General features: G+C 38.9%; 2 protein-coding genes across 4 annotated transcripts in view; one reads left to right on the top strand and one right to left on the bottom strand.

The window, feature by feature from the left end:
- The window catches only part of fkbp15 (FKBP prolyl isomerase family member 15), a 56,147-nt gene extending 41,016 nt beyond the window's left edge, over positions 1-15,131 (top strand). For 2 of the 3 annotated variants that reach the window (XM_062959071.1, XM_062959073.1), the window contains exons 19-30: positions 362-464; positions 629-661; positions 810-981; positions 3,100-3,236; positions 4,631-4,786; positions 5,905-6,057; positions 6,155-6,247; positions 7,468-7,578; positions 7,769-7,876; positions 10,372-10,898; positions 13,380-13,479; positions 14,418-15,131. In XM_062959071.1, coding sequence (XP_062815141.1) covers positions 362-464; positions 629-661; positions 810-981; positions 3,100-3,236; positions 4,631-4,786; positions 5,905-6,057; positions 6,155-6,247; positions 7,468-7,578; positions 7,769-7,876; positions 10,372-10,898; positions 13,380-13,479; positions 14,418-14,495 — 1,771 coding nt within the window. In that variant the 3' untranslated portion in view covers positions 14,496-15,131. The remainder of the gene's footprint in view (positions 1-361; positions 465-628; positions 662-809; positions 982-3,099; positions 3,237-4,630; positions 4,787-5,904; positions 6,058-6,154; positions 6,248-7,467; positions 7,579-7,768; positions 7,877-10,371; positions 10,899-13,379; positions 13,480-14,417) is intronic. The other variant, XM_062959072.1, reaches the window with a different exon arrangement.
- A 4,334-nt stretch (positions 15,132-19,465) lies between these two features.
- On the bottom strand, positions 19,466-20,056 carry LOC107983755 (RING finger protein 224). The gene has a single exon (XM_016998726.2). It carries the CDS (start codon positions 20,054-20,056, stop codon positions 19,466-19,468), a length of 591 nt encoding a protein of 196 aa, XP_016854215.1.
- Between the last annotated feature and the right edge of the window lie 4,812 nt (positions 20,057-24,868).

The following is a 24,868-nucleotide window of genomic DNA, read 5'->3' as shown; positions in this document are numbered from 1 at the left end:
AACAGGATTAAATATAAACAGTATTAAAACTATTGATTAAAGTTATTATTATTTAACTATAATTTAGTAATGGCATGAGGTTGGAAAGATGAAAAAAATGGATTGTGGAAAACTCCCTTTACGACCAGGTTCCATCTGATATTATAGCATGTCTAACGAGAAATCAAAGATAAATGATAATCTGAATTGCTTTTAATACTAATTATGTTTAATACTGTTTGTACATTTATATTATAACTATAATGTAGTACAACCTGAGTCGAGATGGGCATATCTTCACAGTCCTGGTCTGGCTCTTGGACCAATTGCTGCTATCCCTTAAATCTCTCACCCCATAAAGCCATATTTTCGCCATTTCCAGGTACGTGGAGCAAAGCAACCTGTTGATGGAGCAGCGCAACAACTCCCTGCAATTGAGCACCGAAGAAAAGCAGGCACGGGTTTTGCATGCCGAGCAGGAGAAGGTAAGTCCGAGAGCATTGAGATGCTCAACTCCTGGACTGAAGAATATTCTGTTCCTAGATGCAGGCTGCTGTCTTTTCTCTTTTGGTTATTTTCCCTCTCTCTCCTCTTTCTTTTGCTGACGGTGCTGCCAACTTTCCTTTCCTGTCGCTGCTTTTCTCCCCAGCCCACGCTGCCACCGGAGCCACGGTGGGACCAGGTGAGGCTCTCTTTTCAGACGTCCAGATAAGCTGGAATCCTCTCTTTTTCACCTTCTTACTGAAGTATCCTTAATCTGTCTTCCAGACCCGCCACTTTGAGAAAGTAAGTGCCTTGGGATTCCCTCAGTTGCTCTCTTCCTCTTCCAGGTCAAAGTTGCCGAGGAATTGGCTGCTGCTACGGCACAGATTTCCCGTCTTCAGCTGGAACTGACCGACCACCAGAAGAAGGAGATGGACCTGCGCTCCCAGCTAAATGCAGCCTTGAAAGAGTCGGAGAAGCACGGGTCGCAGATCAACCAGCTGCAGGCACAGCTGGCTGGTAAGAGAAGCTGAAATAGAAGGAAAAACTCAGAACACATCTGTTGGACTACACATAATATTCTCACCATCCCTACTTGGGAGTTCAAAGAACATAGCTCATAGCCATGTCTATTTGGGCACCAAACAAATCTCTGCAATATATTAAACTTCTATTTCCTTAAGATATTCAGATTCAGTAGCGTTCTATACCTTTGGTGTAGAATTGATTCGTCCGCTGTTTTGAGTCTCCTTTGGGAGAGAAAACAGGATAATAATACCGTGTTTCCCCAAAAATAAGACAGTGTCTTATATTAATTATTGCTCCCAAAGATGTACTAGGTCTAATTTTCAGGGGATATCTTATTTTTTTCATGAAGAAGAATTCACATTTATTGTTGAACTGTATACTGTACAATAGTTGTCATCACAAACCCACATAACCAGACAAACTGTGAATCCTATCTTGTTACTACCCTGTTTCCCCTAAAATAAGACATCCCCAGAAAATAAGACCTAGTAGAGGTTTTGCTGAATTGCTAAATATAAGGCCTCCCCTGAAAGTAAGACCTAGCAAAGTTTTTGTTTGGAAGCATCACCGCCAAACAGAACACCAGAGCAGATTGGTAAATGTACATACCATAGAGTGTTGTAAATGGAAATAGCAATGGTAGTAGCAAGAAATTCTGGATAGGATTCAGAGTTTGTCTGGTTATGCTGGTTTGTGATGACAACTACTGCACAGTATATAATACTGCACAGTTCATTTTTTTCAACAATAAATGTGAATTTTTTCTTCATGGGAAAATAAGACATCCCCTGAAAATAAGACCTAGTGCATCTTTGGGAGCAAAAATTAATATAAGACACTGTCCTATTTTCGGGGAAACGCGGTACCATTATTTCCATGTACAACACTCTATGGTACGTATATTTACCGATCCTGCATGTTCTGGTGTTCTGTTTGGCGGTCATGCTTCCAAACACAAACATTGCTAGGTCTTACTTTCTGGGGAGGCCTTATATTTTATTTATTTATTTATTACAACATTTATGTCCCGCCCTTCTCACCCGAGAGGGGACTCAGGGCAGCTTACAATAAACACACACATAAAAATTATACAGTACACATAAATCAGATTAAAAATTATTAATTTACATCAACATTCATAAAAACATTCTAAAATACAAATGGACATGTTCAGGTTCAAAAGACTGGGACTGTCAATTGGGTTCTGGCGTACATAATAATAATTGGCACTGCTGATTATATTTAGCAATTTAGCAAAACCTCTACTAGGTCTTATTTTCTGGGGCTGTCTTATTTTCAGGGAAACAGGGTAGTAATGCTACTATTTATTAATTTATCCTGTTAGAAGCGAATTGAGGGTACAGTTATATTTAAAAACTCAAATAGAGTTAAAAACTTGGCATTAGACTAGATTTTCTTTAATCTGGCCACTTGGAGTCCCTCTAGTGTCGCTGTGAAAAGGTCCTCCATTGAACCTATTATTATTATTATTATTATTATTATTATTATTATTATTATTATTATTATATTTATTATTATTATTGACACAACGACATTGTATGGCACAGCAAACAAGATAGATATGCTGGATTTCGTATCACAAAATCACAAGTCAAACAGTTCCCAAGCGTTTAGGACTGTGTGATGTATTTTTGGATGATGCATGCAGATCCCAGTAGGGTGGCCTTTTGCAGTTGGCAGATCGTAATTTTGTCAATGTCTATTGATTATTATTATTATTATGACTATTGAGAATAATGATGGGATGGGGTTACCCAAAAGCCCTGGTTTCTCATACATTCCAATTGTTTATATCCCGCGTTTAACTCTTGATTTTTCACTTTTATTATGTGTATAGATGAACATATTGATTTTACTTTTTAATTTTTATTATGCTTAAGCTGTTGTTTTATTATTGGACTGCTGTATGCTGTATTTGGTATTGAGTGTTTACCACGTGTATTCCGCCCTGAGTCCCCATGGGAGATAGAGCGCTATATAAAGTTTTGTTGTTGTTGTTGTTGATGGAGCGCTTTGCATCTGAAAAAATATATAAAAGTAGGATACAAATAAATATAATATTACCCACTACGACAATGCCCATTGCAGAGCTCCAGGAATCATCTGAAGACACAAAGAGCAAGTTCCAAGTGGAGAAACAGAGCCGCAAGCAGCTGAATGGAAAAGTATCGGCTCTGGAGGAAGAGCTAACCGACCTCCGTGCAGAGAAGGAAAACCTGGAGAAGGTGGGGAGCATTGTCTTTGAAAAAAAATATTTAAGTTTTTCCCCTGTGAATTCTTTTCTTTTGCTTCCGAAGTGATACATATAAGATGGGCAAGAAAGGAGGATAGTAGAATTGCTGCACCAATCCTTCCATCTGTTGTGACTCAGCAACAGCATAGCCTGCAGAGCCAGAGTGAAGATGAAGAAGGGGATTCTGGGTTTCAGATGCAAGAGCCAGATGATGGGATGCAGGATGAATTTCAGGATGATGGCATGGGGATGGGAATTATACAGGCTGATTCAGAGGCTCAAGAAATGCAGCTTGTGGATGAACCCTTGAACCAGCCTGTCTTAGATAACAGCCAGGATGACATTCCCATGGGAATTAATGAGCCGGAGATGTCTCAGGCCCCAGTTCAGGTGCGAGATAATGAGGTAGAAGGCCTTGAAGGAGCGCCATCACTATCTAGAGCAGATCGCTTGCAATGGAAAGGAATGTCTCAGCCTCGCTGTAGTTTGAGATTGGCTGGAAAGCGGGAGGCCTCTGAAGGAAAGAGAAATGCATTTTTGAGTTGCTTTTAAATCTGTGTTTAGAGACAGATCTTTGTCAAAGCAAATTTTCGCTTCATCAGAGTGGATGTTCATGCTTCCCTGCCTTAGAGATTCTCCTGTTCCTGGATCTTTGTAACCTAAGGACCTTTGTTCTTTTGGATTTATTGACTCTTGTTTTTCCTATGGATTGTTGGATTTACTGACTCTTGTTTTGCTCATGAACTATTGGATTTTACTGGCTCTTTTACAACTACAGTAGAGTCTCACTTATCCAACATAAACGGGCCAGCAGAATGTTGGATAAGCGAATATGTTGGATAATAAGGAGGCATTAAGGAAAAGCCTATTAATCATCAAATTAGGTTATGATTTTACAAATGAAGCACCAAAACATCATGTTAGACAACAAATTTGGCAGAAAAAGTAGTTCAATACGCAGTAATGCTCTGTAGTAATTACTTTATTTATGAATTTAGCACCAAAATATCATGATACATTGAAGACATTGACTACAAAAATGCGTTGGATAATCCAGAATGTTGGATAAGCGAGTGTTGGATAAGTGAGACTCTACTTTGGGAACTTTATATCTGCCTACTTTGATATATATATTTGTTTTGCTCAATAAAATTACAGAAGACTTGGTGTCAACAGCAAGGTGAACTATTCTGAGGTGCGACACCATCCTCCATTCTTGCCAATGTTATTTGTTGTACTAAATAAATACTATAAATAATAATAAATATGTAACACTTTCTAACAAAGAAGGCACCCTCAGTCCAAAACGGTGTTTTGTAAATTGTGGAGGAGTCTGCTGCCATCCTAAATTGGTTCTCTCTCCTCTTTTCCCCATTCCTGCTTCAGAATCTCTCAGAGAGGAAAAAGAAATCCTTGGCGGAAAGGCAGCAGGCCGAAGAAGAGATGGACGAGATCCGCAGATCGTACCAGGAGGAGCTGGACAAACTCCGGCAGCTTCTGAAAAAGGCCCGGACGTCAACCGACCAGGCGGCTTCAGAGCAGGTGAAATAATGCTTGTCTATTATGAGCTACGGATGCAGGTGAAACGTTAGGAGAAAACGCTTCTACAACACACTGGCCATACAGCCTGGCTTTATTAACGACTTAGATGAAGGGTCAGAAGGCACGATCATCAAGTTTGCAGACGACACAAAACTGGGAGGGATAGCTAACACTCCAGAAGACAGGAGCAGAATTCAAAACGATCTTGACAGACTAGAGAGATGGGCCGAAACTCACAAAATGAAGTTCAACAGGAACAAATGCAGGATATTTCACTTCGGCAGAAAAAATGAAATGCAAAGATACAGAATGGGGGACGATGCCTGGCTTGACAGCAGTGTGTGCGAAAAAGACCTTGGAGTCCTCGTGGACAACAAGTTAAACATGAGCCTACAATGTGATGCGGCTGCTAAAAAAGCCAATGGGATTCTGTCCTGCATCAATAGGGGAATAGCGTCTAGATCCAGGGAAGTCCTGCTCCCCCTTATTCTATTCTGCCTTGGTCAGACCACACCTGGAATACTGTGTCCAATTTTGGGCACCACAGTTAAAGGGAGATGTTGACAAGCTGGAAAGCGTCCAGAGGAGGGCGACTAAAATGATTAAGGGTCTGGAGAACAAGCCCTATGAGGAGCGGCTTAAAGAACTAGGCATGTTTAGCCTGCAAAAGAGAAGGCTGAGAGGAGACATGAGAGCCATGTACAAATACGTGAAGGGAAGTCATAGGGAGGAGGGAGCGAGCTTGTTTTCTGCTGCCCTGCAGACTAGGACGCAAGGGAACAAGGGCTTCAAACTACAGGGAAGGAGATTCCACCTGAACATCAGGAAGAACTTCCTCACTGTGAGAAGGGCTGTTCGGCAGTGGAACTCTCTCCCCGGGGCCGTGGTGGAGGCTCCTTCTTTGGAGGCTTTTAAGCAGAGGCTGGATGGCCATCTGTCGGGGGTGCTTTGAATGCGATTTCCTGCTTCTTGGCAGAAAGGGGTTGGACTGGATGGCCCATGAGGTCTCTTCCAACTCTACTATTCTATGATTCTATGATTCTATGAAAGCTTTTGACAATACAAAAAGAAAATAACAGATCTTTCCCCTTTTGTGTCTTTCTGGGGGGAAATGGAAGATGGCCTCGATGCAGGCGGAGCTGGAGTCGCAGTGGGAAGCCAAATGCGAGCGCCTGCTCAGCGCTGCCAAAGAGCAACATGTGCGGCAGTATCGGGAAGTGTGCGATCAGCGCGACACTCAGCAACAGATGGTCTCCCAGTTGGAAGAGAAGGTGAGGGACCGTCCTGCTCTCCGGAGACATAAACTGAAACCTGGAAGCATGAGAGATGGCTTGTGAAACTCAGTCCCTGCTTTGTCTTTCATTCTAGATCTCCCAACTCAAAGCAACCCGGAGCTTGGAGGATGAGAAACTGTCAACCTTGCAGGAGCAGGTGGAACAACTAGAGTCTGTCAAAATCAAGGTTAGTGGGTTTCCCTTCTCCTATGAAACAGATGTGTGTGTGTGTGTGTGTATGTATGTATGTACAGTAGAGTCTCACTAATCCAAGCCTCGCTTGTCCAAGCCTCTGGATAATCCAAGCCATTTTTGTAGTCAATGTTTTCAATATATCGTGATATTTTGGTGCTAAATTCATAAATACAGTAATTACAACATAACATTACTGCGTATTGAACTACTTTTTCTGCCAAATTTGTTGTATAACATGAAGTTTTGGTGCTTAATTTGTAAAATCATAACCTAATTTGATGTTTAATAGGCTTTTCCTTAATCCCTCCTTATTATCCAAGATATTCGCTTATCCAAGCTTCTGCCGGCCCGTTTAGCTTGGATAAGTGAGACTCTACTGTATCTATATGTGTGTGTGTGTGTGTGTGTGTGTGTGTGTGTGTGTGTGTGTGTGTGTATATAATGAGGGGTTGTGCTGCTAAATTTTGAGGTTGTGGGGTATGTAGTTTTGTTGTTTTGTCCGAGGAAGCGATTCCATTACATTTATATATATATAGATATAGATAGATATTATCTATTATTCTATTATTCTAAGATTATAATATATATTATTCTATTGCATTATATATATACACAGTAGAGTCTCACTTATCCAACATTCACTTATCCAACGTTCTGGATTATCCAGCACATTTTTGTAGTCAATGTTTTCAATACATCATGATATTTTGGTGGTAATTTCGTAAATACAGTAATTACTACGTAGCATTACTGCATATTGAACTACTTTTTCTATCAAATTTGTTGTCTAACATGATGTTTTGGTGCTTCATTTGTAAAATCATAACTTAATTTGGTGTTTAATAGGCTTTTCCTTAATCCCTCCTTATTATCCAACATATTTGCTTATCCAATGTTCTGCCGGCCCGTTTATGTTGGATAAGTGAGACTCTACTGTATATAGATTATTATAGATTATTATATATATATAGATTATTATATATAGATTATATAATATATATATATAGATTATATAGATATATATATATAGATTATTACATATATATTATTCTAAGATTATAATATATATTATTCTATTGCATTATATATATATATACACACACACACATACACACACACACACACACACCTTCCAGCCAGAAGTATATCATGTGGAGTCCTTCTGATTCTAACTACCTTTATTTTTATCTGCATCTGCTGCCTGCAAACCAGTACTTGGCCCTGCAGTCCCAAGTAGCACCTTTGAAAGCCCGCTATGAGGAGCGGATCCAGGCGCTTGAGAAGGGGGCTGGCCGCCAATCGCCTGCCAGCTCTGCTGAAGAAGTGAGTCCCTTTCTGCTCTTTGGGGAATAGAACCAAGGAAGGGTCCCAACATTTACCTATGGCTTGCAGGAGCCGTAATCCAACAGCATCAGAATAGCCACACATTCTCCAAAAACCCCTTTGCAGCCCATTGCTGTGTCAGTATTCCTCCCAGGCCACCTTACTTACCGCTTGGCCATCTTCTCCGCAGGTGAAGAAGATCATGAACGGGGTGTTCCAATCCCTGCGGAGCGAATTCGAGTTGGAGGAGTCCTATACCGGCAGAGAGGTCCTTGGCATCGTCATGAACACCATCAAGGTAGAGAAAGGCTGTCATCTTTGCCTGTGCTGAGCAGATTAACCCCATTTGCTTTTATTTATTTATTTATTTATTATTAGTGACATTTATATCCCGCCCTTCTCACCCCAAAGGGGACTCGGGTCGGCTTACAAGTTATATGTACATACAATATATTATATTATTAGCATAGCACAATATAAGAACTATATAAGCATTATTTATTTATGTATTTATTTGCTACATTCATATCCCGCTCTTCTCACCCCGAAGGGGACTCAGAGCGGCTTACGAATTAAATGTACAAACAATATATTATTAGCAAAGCACAATATTAGCATTTAATTACTATATTGTACTATATCATTATACTGTAATATTATTAGTAATATTACTTGTAATATATGATATATAATTTATGTATTTATTTATTTATTTACAGCATTTATATTCCGCCCTTCTCACCCCGAAGGGGACTCAGGGCGGATCACATTACACATATAGGCAAACATTCAATGCCTTTTAACATAGAACAAAGACAAGACAAACACAGGCTTCGAGCGGGCTTCAAACTCATGACCTCCTGGTCAGAGCAATTCATTGCAGTGATTCATTGCAGCTGCTCTCCAGGCTGCGCCACAGCCCGAGCCCAATATAATAATTAATATTATTATATTGTATTATTAGTAGTATAATATTTTATTCCATTATAATGTTATTATCAATATTATATGTATATACAATATACAATAGTATCACTTATCCAACATAAACGTTGGATAATCCAGAACGTTGGATAAGCGAGTGTTGGATAAGTGACTCTACTGTAGTATATATTTATAAATTATTGTAAATTATAAATTTATGTGTGTATATATATATACAGTAGAGTCTCACTTATCCAAGCTAAACGGGCTGGCAGAAGCTTGGACAAGCGAATATCTTGGATTATAAAGAGGGATTAAGGAAAAGCCTATTAAACATCAAATTAGGTTATGATTTTACAAATTAAGCACCAAAACATCATGTTATACAACAAATTTGACAGAAAAAGTAGTTCAATACACAGTAATGCTATGTAGTAATTACTGTATTTATGAATTTTGCACCAAAATATCACGATATATTGAAAACATTCACTACAAAAATGCGTTGGATAATCCAGAACGTTGGATAAGTGAGACTCTACTGTGAATTTATAATTTACAATAATTTATAAATATATACTACATTGTATTATTAGTAGTATAATATATATATATATATATATATATATATATATATATATATAAAAATTAGCATGGCATGTTGCTATGGCACAGGAGATTATGTATTATATTGTACTATATGACTATATTGCAACATTATTAGTAATATTACATGTAATAGAAATATACAATTATAATAGTGTATTATTATTATTATTATTATTACATTATATTACATCATAATACAGTAGAGTCTCACTTATCCAACATAAATGGGCCAGCAGAACATTGGATAAGCAAATATGCTGGATAATAAGGAGGGATTAAGGAAAAGCCTATTACACATCAAATTAAGTTATGATTTTACAAATTAAGCACTAAAACATAATGTTATACAACAAATTTGACAGAAAAAGTAGTTCAATATGCAGTAATGCTATGTAGTAATTACGAATTTAGCACCAAAATATCACGATGTATTGAAAACATTGACTACAAAAATGCGTTGGATAATCCAGAACGTTGGATAAGCGAGTGTTGGATAAGTGAGACTCTACTGTATATTACTATATTGTACTATACCACTATATTGTAATATTATTAGTAATATTACATGTAATATAAATATACAATTATAATAGTGTATTATTATTATTATTATTATTATTACTACATTATATTACATCATAATACTATCAATATTATATGTATATTATACAATATATTATAATATTAGTATAAAATAATAATAATAATAAAACTTTATTTATACCCTGCCACCATCTTCCCGCGGGGACTCGGGGCGGCTTACATGGGGCAGAGGCCGAAACAAAATAGGACAAAATATAGGCAACAATAATACAAATCACACCGTAATACAATATATTTATTTATTATTTATTTATTTATTTATTAAACTTGTATACCGCTACTCCCAGTTTGGCTCGGAGCGGTTTACAGAAATAAATTAAAACAATACATTTGGCTTTAAAATAACAATAAAAGCAACAATACAAACAGACATAGCCCCAAGTTTTTCACCCATTGAAAGCTTGTCGGAAGAGCAAGGTTTTCCAGGCTTTCCGAAAAGCAAGTAGGTCTCGGGTCTTGCAGGCTTTTCCGAAAAGCAAGTAGGTCTCAATTAAAACAAAAATACAAGATAAAAAATTGCGTTTAAAATGAGTATTATTTATTATTATATTGTTAAATTGATACAGGAGACATGGTGGGAAGAGGCATATGAGATTGTTAATTCTCTGACACAAGGCGCATAACAACAACTCCTTTTTGTCCTTTTGCCCTCTCCAGACAATAACTTTGCAGCTCTTAGAAAGACAAGAGGAGAAGGAAGAATCTAGTGGCGAAGAGGAAGGGCCAGATCATGGGAAACCCCAGAGTGAAGCTGCTCATGACACAACGACAGAGGCATCTTCCATGCCTTCAGGTGATAGTCCTCTTCCAGACGACATCCAGGCCAGAGTGACATCTTCAGCCTTGGAAACCCAGGATGAGCAGCCTCCGTTGCCTTTGGATCCAACCACAAGCCTGAAGGTTGCTGAGATAAAGGAAGAGGAGAAAGCAAGGAACTCAGAACATGAGATAGCAGACACTGAGGATGGAACTGACACAGTAGACACTGCCATTGCTTTTCCAGAGCTTGCAAAGGCAGAAGTTGAGGAGAAACCACCTACGATAGTCCTGGACGGAGGAGAAGGCAGTTGTCCAGATATTCCAAGCCAGAAGCCCCATCCTTCTTCTCCTCCGCCATCCAGCAAACCAGACTCAGCCGGAGAGGAGGAAACATCCGTATCCAGTCCAACCCAAGTGGATTCCAGGTGAGTATAACCAAGGACATTATGCCTTTCGTTCAGGGTTGAACACCTGCCAAGTGTTGGGAACCACACTGGATACTTGTATTATTTATTTATTATTTATTATTTACAGCAGGGGTCCTCAAACTTTTTAAACCAAGGGCCAGTCCACAATCCTTCAGACTGTTGAGGGGCCAGATTATTATTTGAAAAAGAAATAAAAACGAATTCCGATGCACACTGCACATGTCTTATTTGTAGTGCAAAAACAACGACAACAACAACAAGAACAAGAACAATGAAAGAACAATACAATACTTAAAAATAAAAACAATTTTAACCAACATACATTGATCAGAATTTCAATGGGAAGTGTGGTCCTACTTCTGGCCAATGAGATAGTCAAGTTAATTAGGGTTGTTGTTGTTGTTGTTGTTGTTGTGTGCCTTCAAGTCATTTCAGACTTTGGGTGAGCCTAAGTCTAAAATTTATTTATTTATTTATTTATTATTTACTGCATTTATTTGCTACATTTATATCACACCCTTCTCACCCCAAAGGGGACTCAGAGTGGCTTACAAATTATATGTACATACAATATATTATATCATTAGCATAGCACAATATTAGGATTATATATTACTATATTGAACTATACCACAATACTGTAATATTATTAGTAATATTATATGTAATATAGAATATATAATTAATATTATTATATGGTATTATTATTAATGTTATATTGTATTACATTATAATATTATTATCAATATTATATGTATATACAATATATTATATTATAAAACTGAGGGCGGGGGCCAGGTAAATGACATCGGAGGGCCGCATCCGGCCCCCGGGCCTTAGTTTGGGGACCCCTGATTTACAGCATTTATATTCCACCCTTCTCACCCCGAAGAGGACTCAGGGCGGATCACATTACACATATAGGCAAACATTCAATGTCTTTTTAACATAGAACAAAGACAAACAAACATAGGCTCCGAGCGGGCCTCGAACTCATGACCTCCTGGTCAGAGTGATTCATTGCAGTGATTCATTGCAGCTGCTCTCCAGCCTGCGCCACAGCCCGAGCCCTTAGAAGAAGAAGAACATTTTATTGATTAGCCCTTAGGCCATATCAAAGTACCAAGCCAAACAACCAGCCTCGAAAAGACCTGGTTATATTCTATACAAATATTAAATAAAACACTTGTAACCATACAATAAATAAATTTATTATTTATTAGCTACATGTATATCCCGCCCTTCTCACCCCGAAGGGGACTCAGGGCAGCTTACAAGTCATATGTACATACAATATATTATATTATTAGTGTAGCATAATATAAGCATTATATATTACTATATTGTATTATACCACTATATTACAATATTATTAGTAATATTGCATGTAATATAAATATACAATTATAATATTGTAATATTATTAGTGATATTACATGTAATATAAATATACAATTATAATAATGTGTTATTATTACATTGTATGACATAATATCAATATTATATGTACATACAATATATTATATTATTAGTATAGCACAATATAAGCATTATATATTTCTATATTGTACTATACCACTATATTGTAATATTATTAGTGATATTACATGTAATATAAATATACAATTATAATAGTGTATTATTATATTGTATTACATTATTATTATCAATATTATATAGAAATACAATATATTATTAGTATAGCACAATATAAGCATTATATATTGCTATATTGTACTATACCACTATATTGTAATATTATTAGTGATATTACATGTAATATAAAGATACAATTATAATATTGTAATATTATTAGTGATATTACATGTAATATAAATATACAATTATAATAGTGTGTTATTATTATTATATTGTATGACATAATATTATCAATATTATATGTATATACAATATATTATTAGTATAGCACAATATAAGCATTATATATTTCTATATTGTACTATACCACTATATTGTAATATTATTAGTGATATTACATGTAATATAAATATACAATTATAATAGTGCATTATTATATTGTATTACATTATTATTATCAATATTATATATAAATACAATTTATTAGTATAGCACAATATAAGCATTATATATTGCTATATTGTACTATACCACTATATTGTAATATTATTAGTGATATTACATGTAATAAAAATATACAATTATAATAGTGTATTATTATTATTACATTATAATGTTGTTATCAATATTATACATATATATATGTATATATATATATATATACACACACACACACAATATATTATATTATATTATTAGTATAGCATAATATGCATGTCCTTGAAGATCATTCCCATCAGTCCTAGCTAATAGTAATAGTAACCAATGGCTCAATACCAGAATTCCTTCCTTTCTTAACAGCTTCATTTTTGGTTAAGGGCACCATTGGCAGCTAATGAAGTGATCTTGGCCTTAGCCTTTCCTTGTTGTTTCTCCCAGCCTCCCCGTCCTCGAGGATAAGGACAGTTTGTTTGAAGCTGCAGCTCCTAAGTCATCCGCACCGGGAGGACCACCAGAAGAGGAGGAAGAGGAGGAATTGGTGAGGAGTGTGTGTGCTGTTATCAAAGCCTTTCATGGCTGGAATCACTGGGTTGCTGTGAGTTTTATGTATGTCCATGTTCCAGAAGCATACTCTTCAGACATTTCACCCACATCTATAGCAGGCATCTTTAGAGGTTGTGAGGTCTGTTGGAAACTAGGCAAGTGAGGTTTTTTTTTTTTCTGTGGAAAGTCTAGAGTGGGAGAAAGGACTCTTGTCTGTTTGAGGCAAGTGCGAATTCTGCAGCTTCAAAGCATGGCTGCTTCCTGCCTGAGGGAATCCTTTGTTGGGAGGTGTTAGCTAGCCCTAATTGTTTCTGGTCTGGAATTCCCCTGTTTTTTAATGTTGGAAGCAGACACCCCAACCACACACATACATACATATATTCACTTTTATTATGTATGTAGATAATATAATAATAATAATAATAATTATTATTATTATTATTATGACACAGCAAACAAGATAGATATGCTGGCTTTCATATCACAAAATCACAATTCGAACACTTCCCAAGTGTCTAGGACTGTGTAATGTATTTATTGTATTAATCTTTTAGTGTTTTTAATTATTTTTTAGTGTTTTTTATTATTTTTTATTGGGTTGCTAGGGGACCAAGTTGGAGGAGCTTAGCCTTCTAACTGGCAGCAATTGGATAAAAGCAATTCTTCCTCTCCCTCTATTTAGGACTTTATTTTTCTTTTTGTTGTATTAACCTAGAGGCGTGGATGATGGGGTGTGTTGTCAAATTTCGAGGTTGGGGGGCCTGTAGTTTTGTTGTTTTGTTGGTCGCCGTGATGCCATCACTCTTTTATATATATAGATGTACCCACCTTCTGGCAACCTCTCCAACCGTTTTTTGTGGCATTTTTATTGATGTTCGCTACCTTTACTGGTGTTAATTATCATTTCCAAACCAGTCTCTCTTTATCGCCCAGAGCTTCAAGGGCAAGCCTCCCCCCGCCCCACTCTTTGGCGACGATGACGACGACGACAACTTGGACTGGTTGGGTTGATGGGGTTCGTCACATGAAGACACTTTGGAGAGACAAAGCAGTCACGGATCGGGAACCAAAATGGTTGGGACTCTTCTTCCTGTGGATTTATCTGGGATCGGAGATGTGTCACTTGCACTCTTTGGGGCGAGGGTTTCGTGTGGAAGCATCTCTTCCATCTCTCTGCCATGCCCACCCCCCTAAATACTAACCCAGGACTACTTATGCAAACACAAATGATGGGGGAGGGATTGCGAGGAAATGAAAGCTCTTAGGTGCTAGATTTCTCTTGTTGGTCTCTCGCATTCACACCATACCCATTGAACACTTTTTTCCCATCCTCCGAACCCTCTGTCTCAATGATTTCACAATGGGATTTGAGAATAGTTTCTCCTTGCACAGTGAGAGCACATATGAGGAGCTGGCACCCTTGGAAGGTTTTTTCTCTCGGCTTTTTCATAGGAGTTGAATCAATGCTATTGGCAGATATTCCTGGGGTATCCAAAGGCCAAGAAAGGAGCATCCCTCTGTCTGGTTGCCTTGGATTATCTCCCATGGAAAGCGGATCTTAGCAGTGCTCACCTCCCGTTGAATGGGATCTGAGGCCTGATTTCATGTCTTGAACAGTAAAAGTGCAATTAAAGTCATATTTAAATATCTTCTTGTCCTTTGTTGAACATGCATTTTACTGAGGATGATATCTCTAATGTTGGAGGATACTGAAAACTGGCTTTGTGAAGATGGAGAAGGTCAACCAAAACATGTATATGTGAAAAAAAAACTTCAGGAAATGAAAAAATTGGGCGGTCGCGTTCAAGATAGATCAAATCAAATCACGTTTTATTGATTAGCCCATCGGCCGTATCAAAACATTTAACACATATTTATTTATTTATTTATTTACAGTATTTATATTCCGCCCTTCTCACCCCGAAGGGGACTCAGGGCGGATTACAATGAACACATATATGGCAAACATTCAATGCCAATAGACAAACAACATTCAGTTTTAGACAGACACAGAGGCATTTTAACATCTTTCCAGCTTCGCGATTCCGGCCACAGGGGGAGCTGTTGCTTCACCATCCACTTGGTGGCTGTTCTTCCTCATTCTTTTCCTCGTGTTTTGCTGGCAGTTTTATGGTGTTGTAAATTAGTTAAATTAGCCTCCCGCATAAACCGTACCTAAATTTTCCCTACTTGACAGATGCAACTGTCTTTCGGGGCTGCATAGGTCAACAGCAAGCCGGGGCTATTTTTAATGGTCGGAGGCTTAACCCGACCCGGGCTTCGAACTCATGACCTCTCGGTCAGTAGTGATTTATAGCAGCTGGTTACTAGCCAGCTGCGCCACAGCCCGGCCCCATAGACATACATACAAGATACAACCCACAGTACAAAAGAATTTAAAATAAACAAGATGTTAACAAGATCCCGTTCAGGTCAAATATCTGCATCACCTCCACAGTTTACCCCAATTGATTCCAAATATGCAATTGTCAGCTGTGTTGCTTTGAATAGGAAAAGGGCTGTTTTGTGTGTTATTTTAGGATTCTGGCCAGCCAACAAAAATGAAGTTCAAGATAATAATAATAATAATAATAATAATAATAATAATAATAATAATAATAATAACTACTTTATTTTTATACCCCGCCTCCATCTCCCAAAAGGGACTTGGGGCGGCTTACATGGGGCCAGGGCCAGGTGAATACAGACAATATAAAAAAACACAACAATATAAAAAAAATCAATAAAACATATTAAAGTCACATTTACAGTAAAACATACAGTAGAGTCTCACTTATCCAACATAAACGGGCCGGCAGAATGTTGGATAAGCGAATATGTTGGATAATAAGGAGAGATTAAGGAGAAGCCTATTAAACATCAAAATAGGTTATGATTTTACAAATTGAGCACCAAAACATGTTATACAACAAATTTGGCAGAAAAAGTAGTTCAATATGCAGTAATGCTACATAGTAATTACTGTATTAACGAATTTTGCACCAAAATATCTTGATATATTGAAAGCATTAACTACAAAAATGCATTGGATAATTCAGAATGTTGGATAAGCGAATGTTGGATAAATGAGACTCTACTGTACTTGGATACAACCTAAGTCCATAAATCATACTTCTCTATTAAAGTCCAAACAGCAACCTTTTCGACTGAAGTCCAAACACATACTGAATACAAAATGGAGTCCTGAGTCTGAACATGCTCAGTACAATCACATAGATACATGGAACACGAAGAAAGATTGAAAGCATTAAATGGGAAAGAAACTTAAGTTGTTTATGAAAGCTGTTGAAGGTTACAAAAATAAGGATGAAAATATAGTCACGTTGATCCTGTTGATATGGAAAAAGTTGAAAAGTGTGTCAACGAGGCTACGAGTTGGTTGAACTTCCAGAAGACATTTCTATAGATATTTAAGAATTGTTTTTTTAAAAATAATTTTATTAAATTTTTTATACTACATCGAAAGAGTGAGAACAACCAAGGTATAGAAAAGTAGGGAAAAGAGAGAAAGGTAAAAGTCTACAATCTACAAAAATATACCCACACACAAAGAAACAAAAAGCAAAAAAAAAATGACTTCCATTCCATCTTCTTGGATAATATTTTCTTATTATTCAATAATATTTTTTCTTGCTAAGGAGAAAAAATATAGCAAAATTGTCTCTCGTAATCTTCATTTTCTCAAATTATCCAGATAGTCTGAAGATTGTCCCAATTCGTTCTTTTCAGTATCTTGCCTGTATTTTTCTTCGACAAAAAAGTCAGTTCGTCCATATCCTTTATTTCTCTGATCTTCTCAATTGGTGGGACTGATTCCCGTTTCCATTCTCTAGCGAAAACAATTCTAGCGGAAGTCGTAATATAGGTAAAAAGTTTATCTTCTTGTTCCGTCAATTGTAAGTCTAAATCTGTAAATCCTAATAGACAATACCCTGGTTTTCTTATAAATGTTCTTTTAAAAATCTTTTGTGATTCTTCATGAATCTTCATCCAACACTTTGTTGCTTCTTTGCAAGTCCACCACATGTGATAGAAGGAGCCAACTTGTTCTTTACATCTCCAGCACTTTTCAGAAACTGTTTTATACATTTTGGCTAATTGTTTCGGTGTAGTATACCATCCGTGGAACATTTTTATCCAATTCTCTTTCAAATACGTTGCATATGTATACTTTAATTTTTTGTTCCACATTTGTTCCCATTCTTTCATTTGAACTGGTCTTCTTAAATTTTGGGACCATTTTATCATAAAATTTTTAACCTGTTCCATTTCAGTCCGCCAGGTAAGTAATATATTATAAATATTTGATGGTACTTTCTTTTCTAATTTTAAAATCCTATCCCAAGTCACCTCTTCTCAACTACAGTAGAGTCTCACTTATCCAAGCTAAACGGGCCGGCAGAACGTTGGATAAGCAAATATGTTGGATAATAAGGAGGCATTAAGGAAAAGCCTATTAAACATCAAATTAGATTATGATTTTACAAATTAAGCACCAAAACATCATGTTATTCAACAAATTTGACAGAAAAGGTAGTTCAATACACAATAATGCTATGTAGTAATTACTGTATTTACGAATTTAGCACCAAAATATATGATGTATTGAAAACATTGACTACAAAAATGCGTTGGATACTCCAGAACGTTGGATAAGTGAGTGTTGGATAAGTGAGACTCTACTGTAATTACTACATAGCATTACTGCGCATGGAACTACTTTTTCTGTCAAATTTGTTGTATAATATGATGTTTGGTGCTTAATTTGTCTAATGATTACCTAATTTGATGTTTAATCGGCTTTTCCTGAATCCCTTCTTATTATCCAACATATTCACTTATCCTACTGTATATTGATTATCTGCTTAGAACTGTATTATATGAGGCCCCTTCTTCACAGCTGTATAAAAGGCACACTGAAGTGGATTATATGGCAGTGTGGAGTCAAGATAATCCAGTGCAAAGCAGATAATATAAGATTATAAATGGGTTATATAGCTGTGTAGAAGGGCCTTGAGTCTACACTGCCATATAATCCAGTGCAAATTAGATAATCTGTGGAAGAGGCCTAAGTGAGGCCTAAATCTGCCTGTCCCCTAACTGAACCCTGGCTGTCTAGTTAAAATCAGATAAACAGTTTGTATTTGTGTACTAGCTGTGCCCGGCCACGCGTTGCTGTGGCAAAGTGGTGGTGGTATTGGTTAAAAATTGTTGTGTAATTTTTATTTGACTTTATTTGCATTTTTTAATTAATTTTATTGTAAGTTATATTTTTATTCATTATATTTTATTATTTTCTTGTATTATTTTTAGTTATTTTCTGTTATTATAGTATTTTATTGTATTATTTTTTTATTATTTTTATTGGGTTGCTAGGAGACCAAGTTGGCAGCAATTGGATAAAAGCAATTATTCCTCTCTCTCACATTAGGACTTTATTTTTCTTTTCTTTTTGTTGTATCAATCTAGAGGCGTGGATGATGGGTTGTGTTGTCAAATTTCGAGGTTGAGGGGGCTGTAGTTTTGTTGTTTTGTGGGTCGCCATGATGCCATCACTCTTTTATATATATAGATTACTCATGCGCCTGTAAGGATTATAATTTGTCTGTTATCATTGTTCTATTCTGTATATTAGTAATAGGACAACTGTATCTTTACACGTATTATAGATTTCTGTGTACTTTAGTGTCTTCTAGTCCTTAAAGTCATCTCCTGAATTATTACTATTATTATTTACATCATTTATATTCCGCCCTTCTTTCTCACCCCGAAGGGGACTCAGGGCGGATCACATTACACATATAGGCAAACATTCAATGCCTTTTAACATAGAACAAAGAGAAACAAACATAGCTCCGAGCGGGCCTCGAACTCATGACCTCCTGGTCAGAGTGATTCATTGCAGTTAATTGCAGCTGGCTTGCTCTCCCGTCTGCGCCACAGCCCGGGCTCACCAAGGCCTACTTCAAGAAGACCAAGGCGAAGAAAACCGAGACGATGAGAAGGATGATGGTGACGGCGAAGCAGAGCCGCAGGTTCTCCACGGACGTGGGGGTCTCCGAGTCTTGGCCGGACGCTCTGTGCGGGAGCTCCACCAGCACGGCGTTGCGGACCTCTTGGAGACGAAACCTGCCCCACATCCCCACGCCGGGATGGATCGCCCTCGCGTAGGCCGGGACAAAACCGCTGACGGTAAAGACAGGCGAGCTGTAATTAAAATCCAAAGCTGTGCCCGGGTCAGGAGTCGAGACCCGGAAAGAGTTGTGGTCTTCTTGGACTTCCACTTGGCCGGAAACCACTTGTAGCACGGCTTCGTCGTTGCGCAGAGCCGGAAGCCCTCCTTCGGGGACGAGGGTCACCATCCGGCAAAAGGGGCACACCACGAAGGAGAAGGTGCCGTTCTGGCACACCAGCCGGCCCAGGCAAGCGAGGCAGACAGAGTGGCAGCACCACAAGAGCTTGGGCACCTGCCCGCCGGCGGACTCTTTGTAAGACTCGTAGCAGATCCCGCATTCAGCCGCTCGGACTTCGTTGACGGGCAGCAGCGCCATGCTTCCTTGCCAGGAAGACGTGAATGAAAATTATCTTTTTAATTTTCTACTTCTCACTCTTCCATTCTACTTCTCACTCTTCATCTATCCATAAGACGTATCTGAAGAGCTGTCTCTCCTGCTTGGAGTGATTCCAGCTTTCCCGAATCTGGAAGTTGTTGCGGAGGATAGCAGTTGTTGTGTTAATTGTACGCCTCTGGTTGAGAGATAAAGGCGGATCGCCTCCCCAGGGGCTGAACTTTAATCCTTAATCGGTTACTTGTTAACCGGAGGTGGAGTGTTCTGTTTATCTGTCGTGCTTCCCGTAAGGTTTGGGTGGGTGTGAGGAATTGCTGAACTATGGCCTAACATTAGGCGCAAATGAGCGACTAACACCCATTGATACACGTCTGCTTTTATGGGGAAGCAGCCCTCTCTCAGACTCAGCTTAGGGTCCCAGAGTAACTATCATTATTCACATCCAGTGTCACGAGGAAGCAGCCCTCTCTCAGACTCAGCTTAGGGTCCCAGAGTAACTATCATTATTCACATCCAGTGTCACGAGGAAGCAGCCCTCTCTCAGACTCAGCTTAGGGTCCCAGAGTAACTATCATTATTCACATCCAGTGTCACGAGGAAGCAGCCCTCTCTCAGACTCAGCTTAGGGTCCCAGAGTAACTATCATTATTCACATCCAGTGTCACGAGGAAGCAGCCCTCTCTCAGACTCAGCTTAGGGTCCCAGAGTAACTATTGTTATTCACATCCAGTGTCACGAGGAAGCAGCCCTCTCTCAGACTCAGCTTAGGGTCCCAGAGTAACTATTGTTATTCACATCCAGTGTCACGAGGAAGCAGCCCTCTCTCAGACTCAGCTTAGGGTCCCAGAGTAACTATTGTTATTCACATCCAGTGTCACGAGGAAGCAGCCCTCTCTCAGACTCAGCTTAGGGTCCCAGAGTAACTATTGTTATTCACATCCAGTGTCACGAGGAAGCAGCCCTCTCTCAGACTCAGCTTAGGGTCCCAGAGTAACTATTGTTATTCACATCCAGTGTCACGAGGAAGCAGCCCTCTCTCAGACTCAGCTTAGGGTCCCAGAGTAACTATTGTTATTCACATCCAGTGTCACAAGGAAGCAGCCCTCTCTCAGACTCAGCTTAGGGTCCCAGAGTAACTATTGTTATTCACATCCAGTGTCACGAGGAAGCAGCCCTCTCTCAGACTCAGCTTAGGGTCCCAGAGTAACTTGTTGTTGTTGTTGTTGTTGTTGTTGTTATTAACACCCATTGGTACATATCAGCTGTCCTGGGGAAGCATCCCTCTCTCAGACTCAGCTTAGGGTCCCAGAGTAACTATTGTTATTAACATTATTATTAACACCCACTGGTGCACATCAGATGTCATGGGGAAGCAGCCCTCTCTCAGACTCAGCTTAGGATCCCAGAATAACAATTGTTATGAATATTGTTATTATTAACACCCATTGGTACACATCAGCTATCATGGGGAAGCAGACTTCTCTCAGACTCGGCTTAGGGTCCCAGAGTAACTATTGTTGTTGTTGTTATTAACACCCATTGGTACACATCAGCCGTCATGGAGAAGCAGTCCTCTCTCAGACTCAGCTTAGGGTCCCAGAGTAACTTGTTGTTGTTGTTGTTGTTGTTGTTATTAACACCCATTGGTACACATCAGCTGTCCTGGGGAAGCAGACCTCTCTCAGACTCAGCTTAGGGTCCCAGAGTAACTATTGTTATTAATATTATTATTAACATCCATTGATATACATCAGCTGTCATGGGGAAGCAGACCTCTCTCAGCTTAGGGTCCCAGAGTAATTATTATTATTATTACTATTATTATTAACACCCATTGGTACACATCAGCTGTCATGGAGAAGCAAACCTCTCTCAGACTCAGCTTAGTGTCCCAGAATAACTATTGTTATTAATATTATTATTATTAACACCCATTGGTACACATCAACTATCATGGGGAAGCAGACTTCTCTCAGACTCATCTTAGGGTCCCAGAGTAACTATTGTTATTAATATTAATATTATTAATACCTATTGGTACACATCAGATGTCATGGGGAAGCAGACTTCTCTCAGACTCAGCTTAGGATCCCAGGGTAACAATTGTTATGAATATTGTTATTATTAACACCGATTGGTACACATCAGCTGTCATGGGGAAGCAGCCCTCTCTCAGACTCAGCTTAGGGTCCCCGAATTACTATTGTTATTATTGTTTTTGTTGTTTTTGTTGTTATTATTAACACCCATTGGCACATATCAGCTGTCATGTGGAAGCAGCCCTCTCTCAGACTCAGCTTAGGGTCCCAGAGTAACTATTGTTATTAATATTATTATTAACACCCATTGGTACACATCAGATGTCATGGGGAAGCAAAGCAGCCCTCTGTCGGTACCTGCTTATTGTTACGTGGTCCGAAACGAAAGGAAAATGAAAGCAAGCACGTCTCCGTGCAGCTTTCTTCTTCGTGTTCCCTTTTGTTTTGTCCGAAAATGGCATCTTTTGTTTCGTGCACCTGGATGGACGATACTAAACGAATAGACGAATGAAACAGATGAAACAAATACATTTCTATTAAATAGCAAAAACAATTTCAATGAAGGATGCATGACTACCCATCAACATTCTTTGCCTTTCTCAAAGAAGCATAAAAGAAAAACACAATTGAGTTTCGTAACTTTATTTCTGTAGTGGATATAGCAGACGGATCACAATGAAAGGCCCAACACTTGGAAACACGTATCCATGCAGTATATGTGACGGCTGACCGGCTGATACAATGGAGGGAATATGAGTGATTTTTTTTTTCTGCTGAGGACAAGAAGAAGAGTAAATGCCAATATCTGACTTATTATGGCTCCTTTTCTCTCACCTAGAACATTCAGAATTGTCATTTTCTAGGGGAAGCTGGCGGGGATTCTCAGCCTTGTCCCAAGATTCTCAGCACAAATAAATGGGATCTTGGGGAGCCATGTACCATAAAGTCACAAAACATGACACTGAGAGCGAGCCCGGTTCAAAGCATTTCATCCAGATTTGAATCCGGGATGTCTGCGGTGTGGTCAAGAATCTGAAATGAAGTCCAAGTGATTCTTAAGGCAAGAAGTAGCTCTATTTGTGGGCTGAGAAAGGCCATACGTAGTTTGGGCATGTGCAAACTGCTCAAAAGAAACGCTAAATGACTACCGTTTGGAAAACAAAACAGACTTAGGAAAAGAAAGGGACGGGAATGAGAAACTTCTCTGGACTGTGGACTTTGGGAAGATCTGCATCCAGTTCCCCATAACTGGGAGAGTATTGGTACATTCCTAGGTCTTGAGTCTTGCTGTTATGGTTCAGAAACAGTGAAGACCAAAATCCACTGCTTGTGGTAATATGAAAATAATTACACAAACGCAATGTATATATTACAATCACATATTTCCAAAAAACAGGACTGTCCCAATCGCATATAAGTAGAAATCAGCGGTTCTTCTCTTGAAATATAAGGCCAAATTTTTCATGTGAGTAAATGTTCTGTTCTTTATTTTATACTAGCTTAGGGACCCGGCGGTGCCCGGGTCATTTGTGAAAGGCATTGTTTGCCTGTGTTCCAAGTTTAGTGTAGGTCCAGGGTCAGTGGGGTTCAGTAGGTGGCGGTGAACTACAACTGTTGTATGAAAGTCCCATCATCCATGGTCCATCCCAGTCCAAACAGAGCCAGGTGTAGAGTGGTTCATGTGGACTCTATGTGCCAAGTTTGGTCTTGATTAAACATTGGTGGGGGTTGTAATGGTCTCGAGAAGTGAATGAAGATACTGCAAGTCCCATCATCCATGGTCCATCCCAGTCCAAACAGAACCAGGTGTAGAGTGGTTCATGTGGACTCTATGTGCCAAGTTTGGTCTTGATTAAACATTGGTGGGGGTTGTAATGGTCTCGAGAAGTGAATGAAGATACTGCAAGTCCCATCATCCATGGTCCATCCCAGTCCAAACAGAACCAGGTGTAGAGTGGTTCATGTGGACTCTATGTGCCAAGTTTGGTCTTAATTAAACATTGGTGGGGGTTGTAATGGTCTCGAGAAGTGAATGAAGATACTGCAAGTCCCATCATCCATGGTCCATCCCAGTCCAAACAGAACCAGGTGTAGAGTGGTTCATGTGGACTCTATGTGCCAAGTTTGGTCTTGATTAAGCATTGGTGGGGGTTGTAGTGGTCTCGAGAAGTGAATGAAGATACTGCAAGTCCCATCATCCATGGTCCATCCCAGTCCAAACAGCGCCAGGTGTAGAGTGGGTGTATCATAGTCGTTTTTTGGGTTCATCGAATTCATATTCTTCTATATATGTTGTACTAGCTGTGCCCGGCCACGCGTTGCTGTGGCTGATGGGAATCATTTGTTGACCAGTTGGAATAGCAGTGAATAGCCTTGCAGTCTATTCTGGGTGTTTTCTCCTTACGTGAATCCTTGTTTGGTGAGGTGGAATAAAATGGAATAGGTTTGCTGCTTGGAAGGCTGGGTACTTGCGTTGTAGGAAAATGGTTTTTTAGCCAATTTGAATGGCACTGAATAGCCTCGCTGTTTCAAAGACTGACTGCTTTCTACATAGGGGCATCCTTTCTTGGGCAGGCTGAATGAGACGAAGTAGCCTCATGGCTTGAAACCCTGAGGGTGTACTATGAAGGGGAAATCTTGCTTGGTTAGGCTGAACAGCACTGAATAGCCTTGCTGTTTGGAAGCCTGGTTGTTTCCTGCCTGGGGGAATCCTTTGTTGGGAGATGTTAGCTGGCCCTGTTGGCTTCCTGTCTGG

This window comes from Anolis carolinensis, unplaced genomic scaffold (genome assembly GCF_035594765.1).
Source record: "Anolis carolinensis isolate JA03-04 unplaced genomic scaffold, rAnoCar3.1.pri scaffold_7, whole genome shotgun sequence".
In the NCBI taxonomy this organism is placed as follows: Eukaryota; Metazoa; Chordata; class Lepidosauria; order Squamata; family Dactyloidae; genus Anolis; species Anolis carolinensis.
The sequence above is the reverse complement of the archived record's forward strand: the minus strand, read 5'-3'. Positions and strand labels throughout refer to the sequence as shown.

Bases quoted from the DNA above. Each gene is read 5' to 3' on its own strand.
- LOC107983755 (XM_016998726.2), bottom strand. From the start codon at position 20,056: ATGGCGCTGCTGCCCGTCAACGAAGTCCGAGCGGCTGAATGCGGGATC.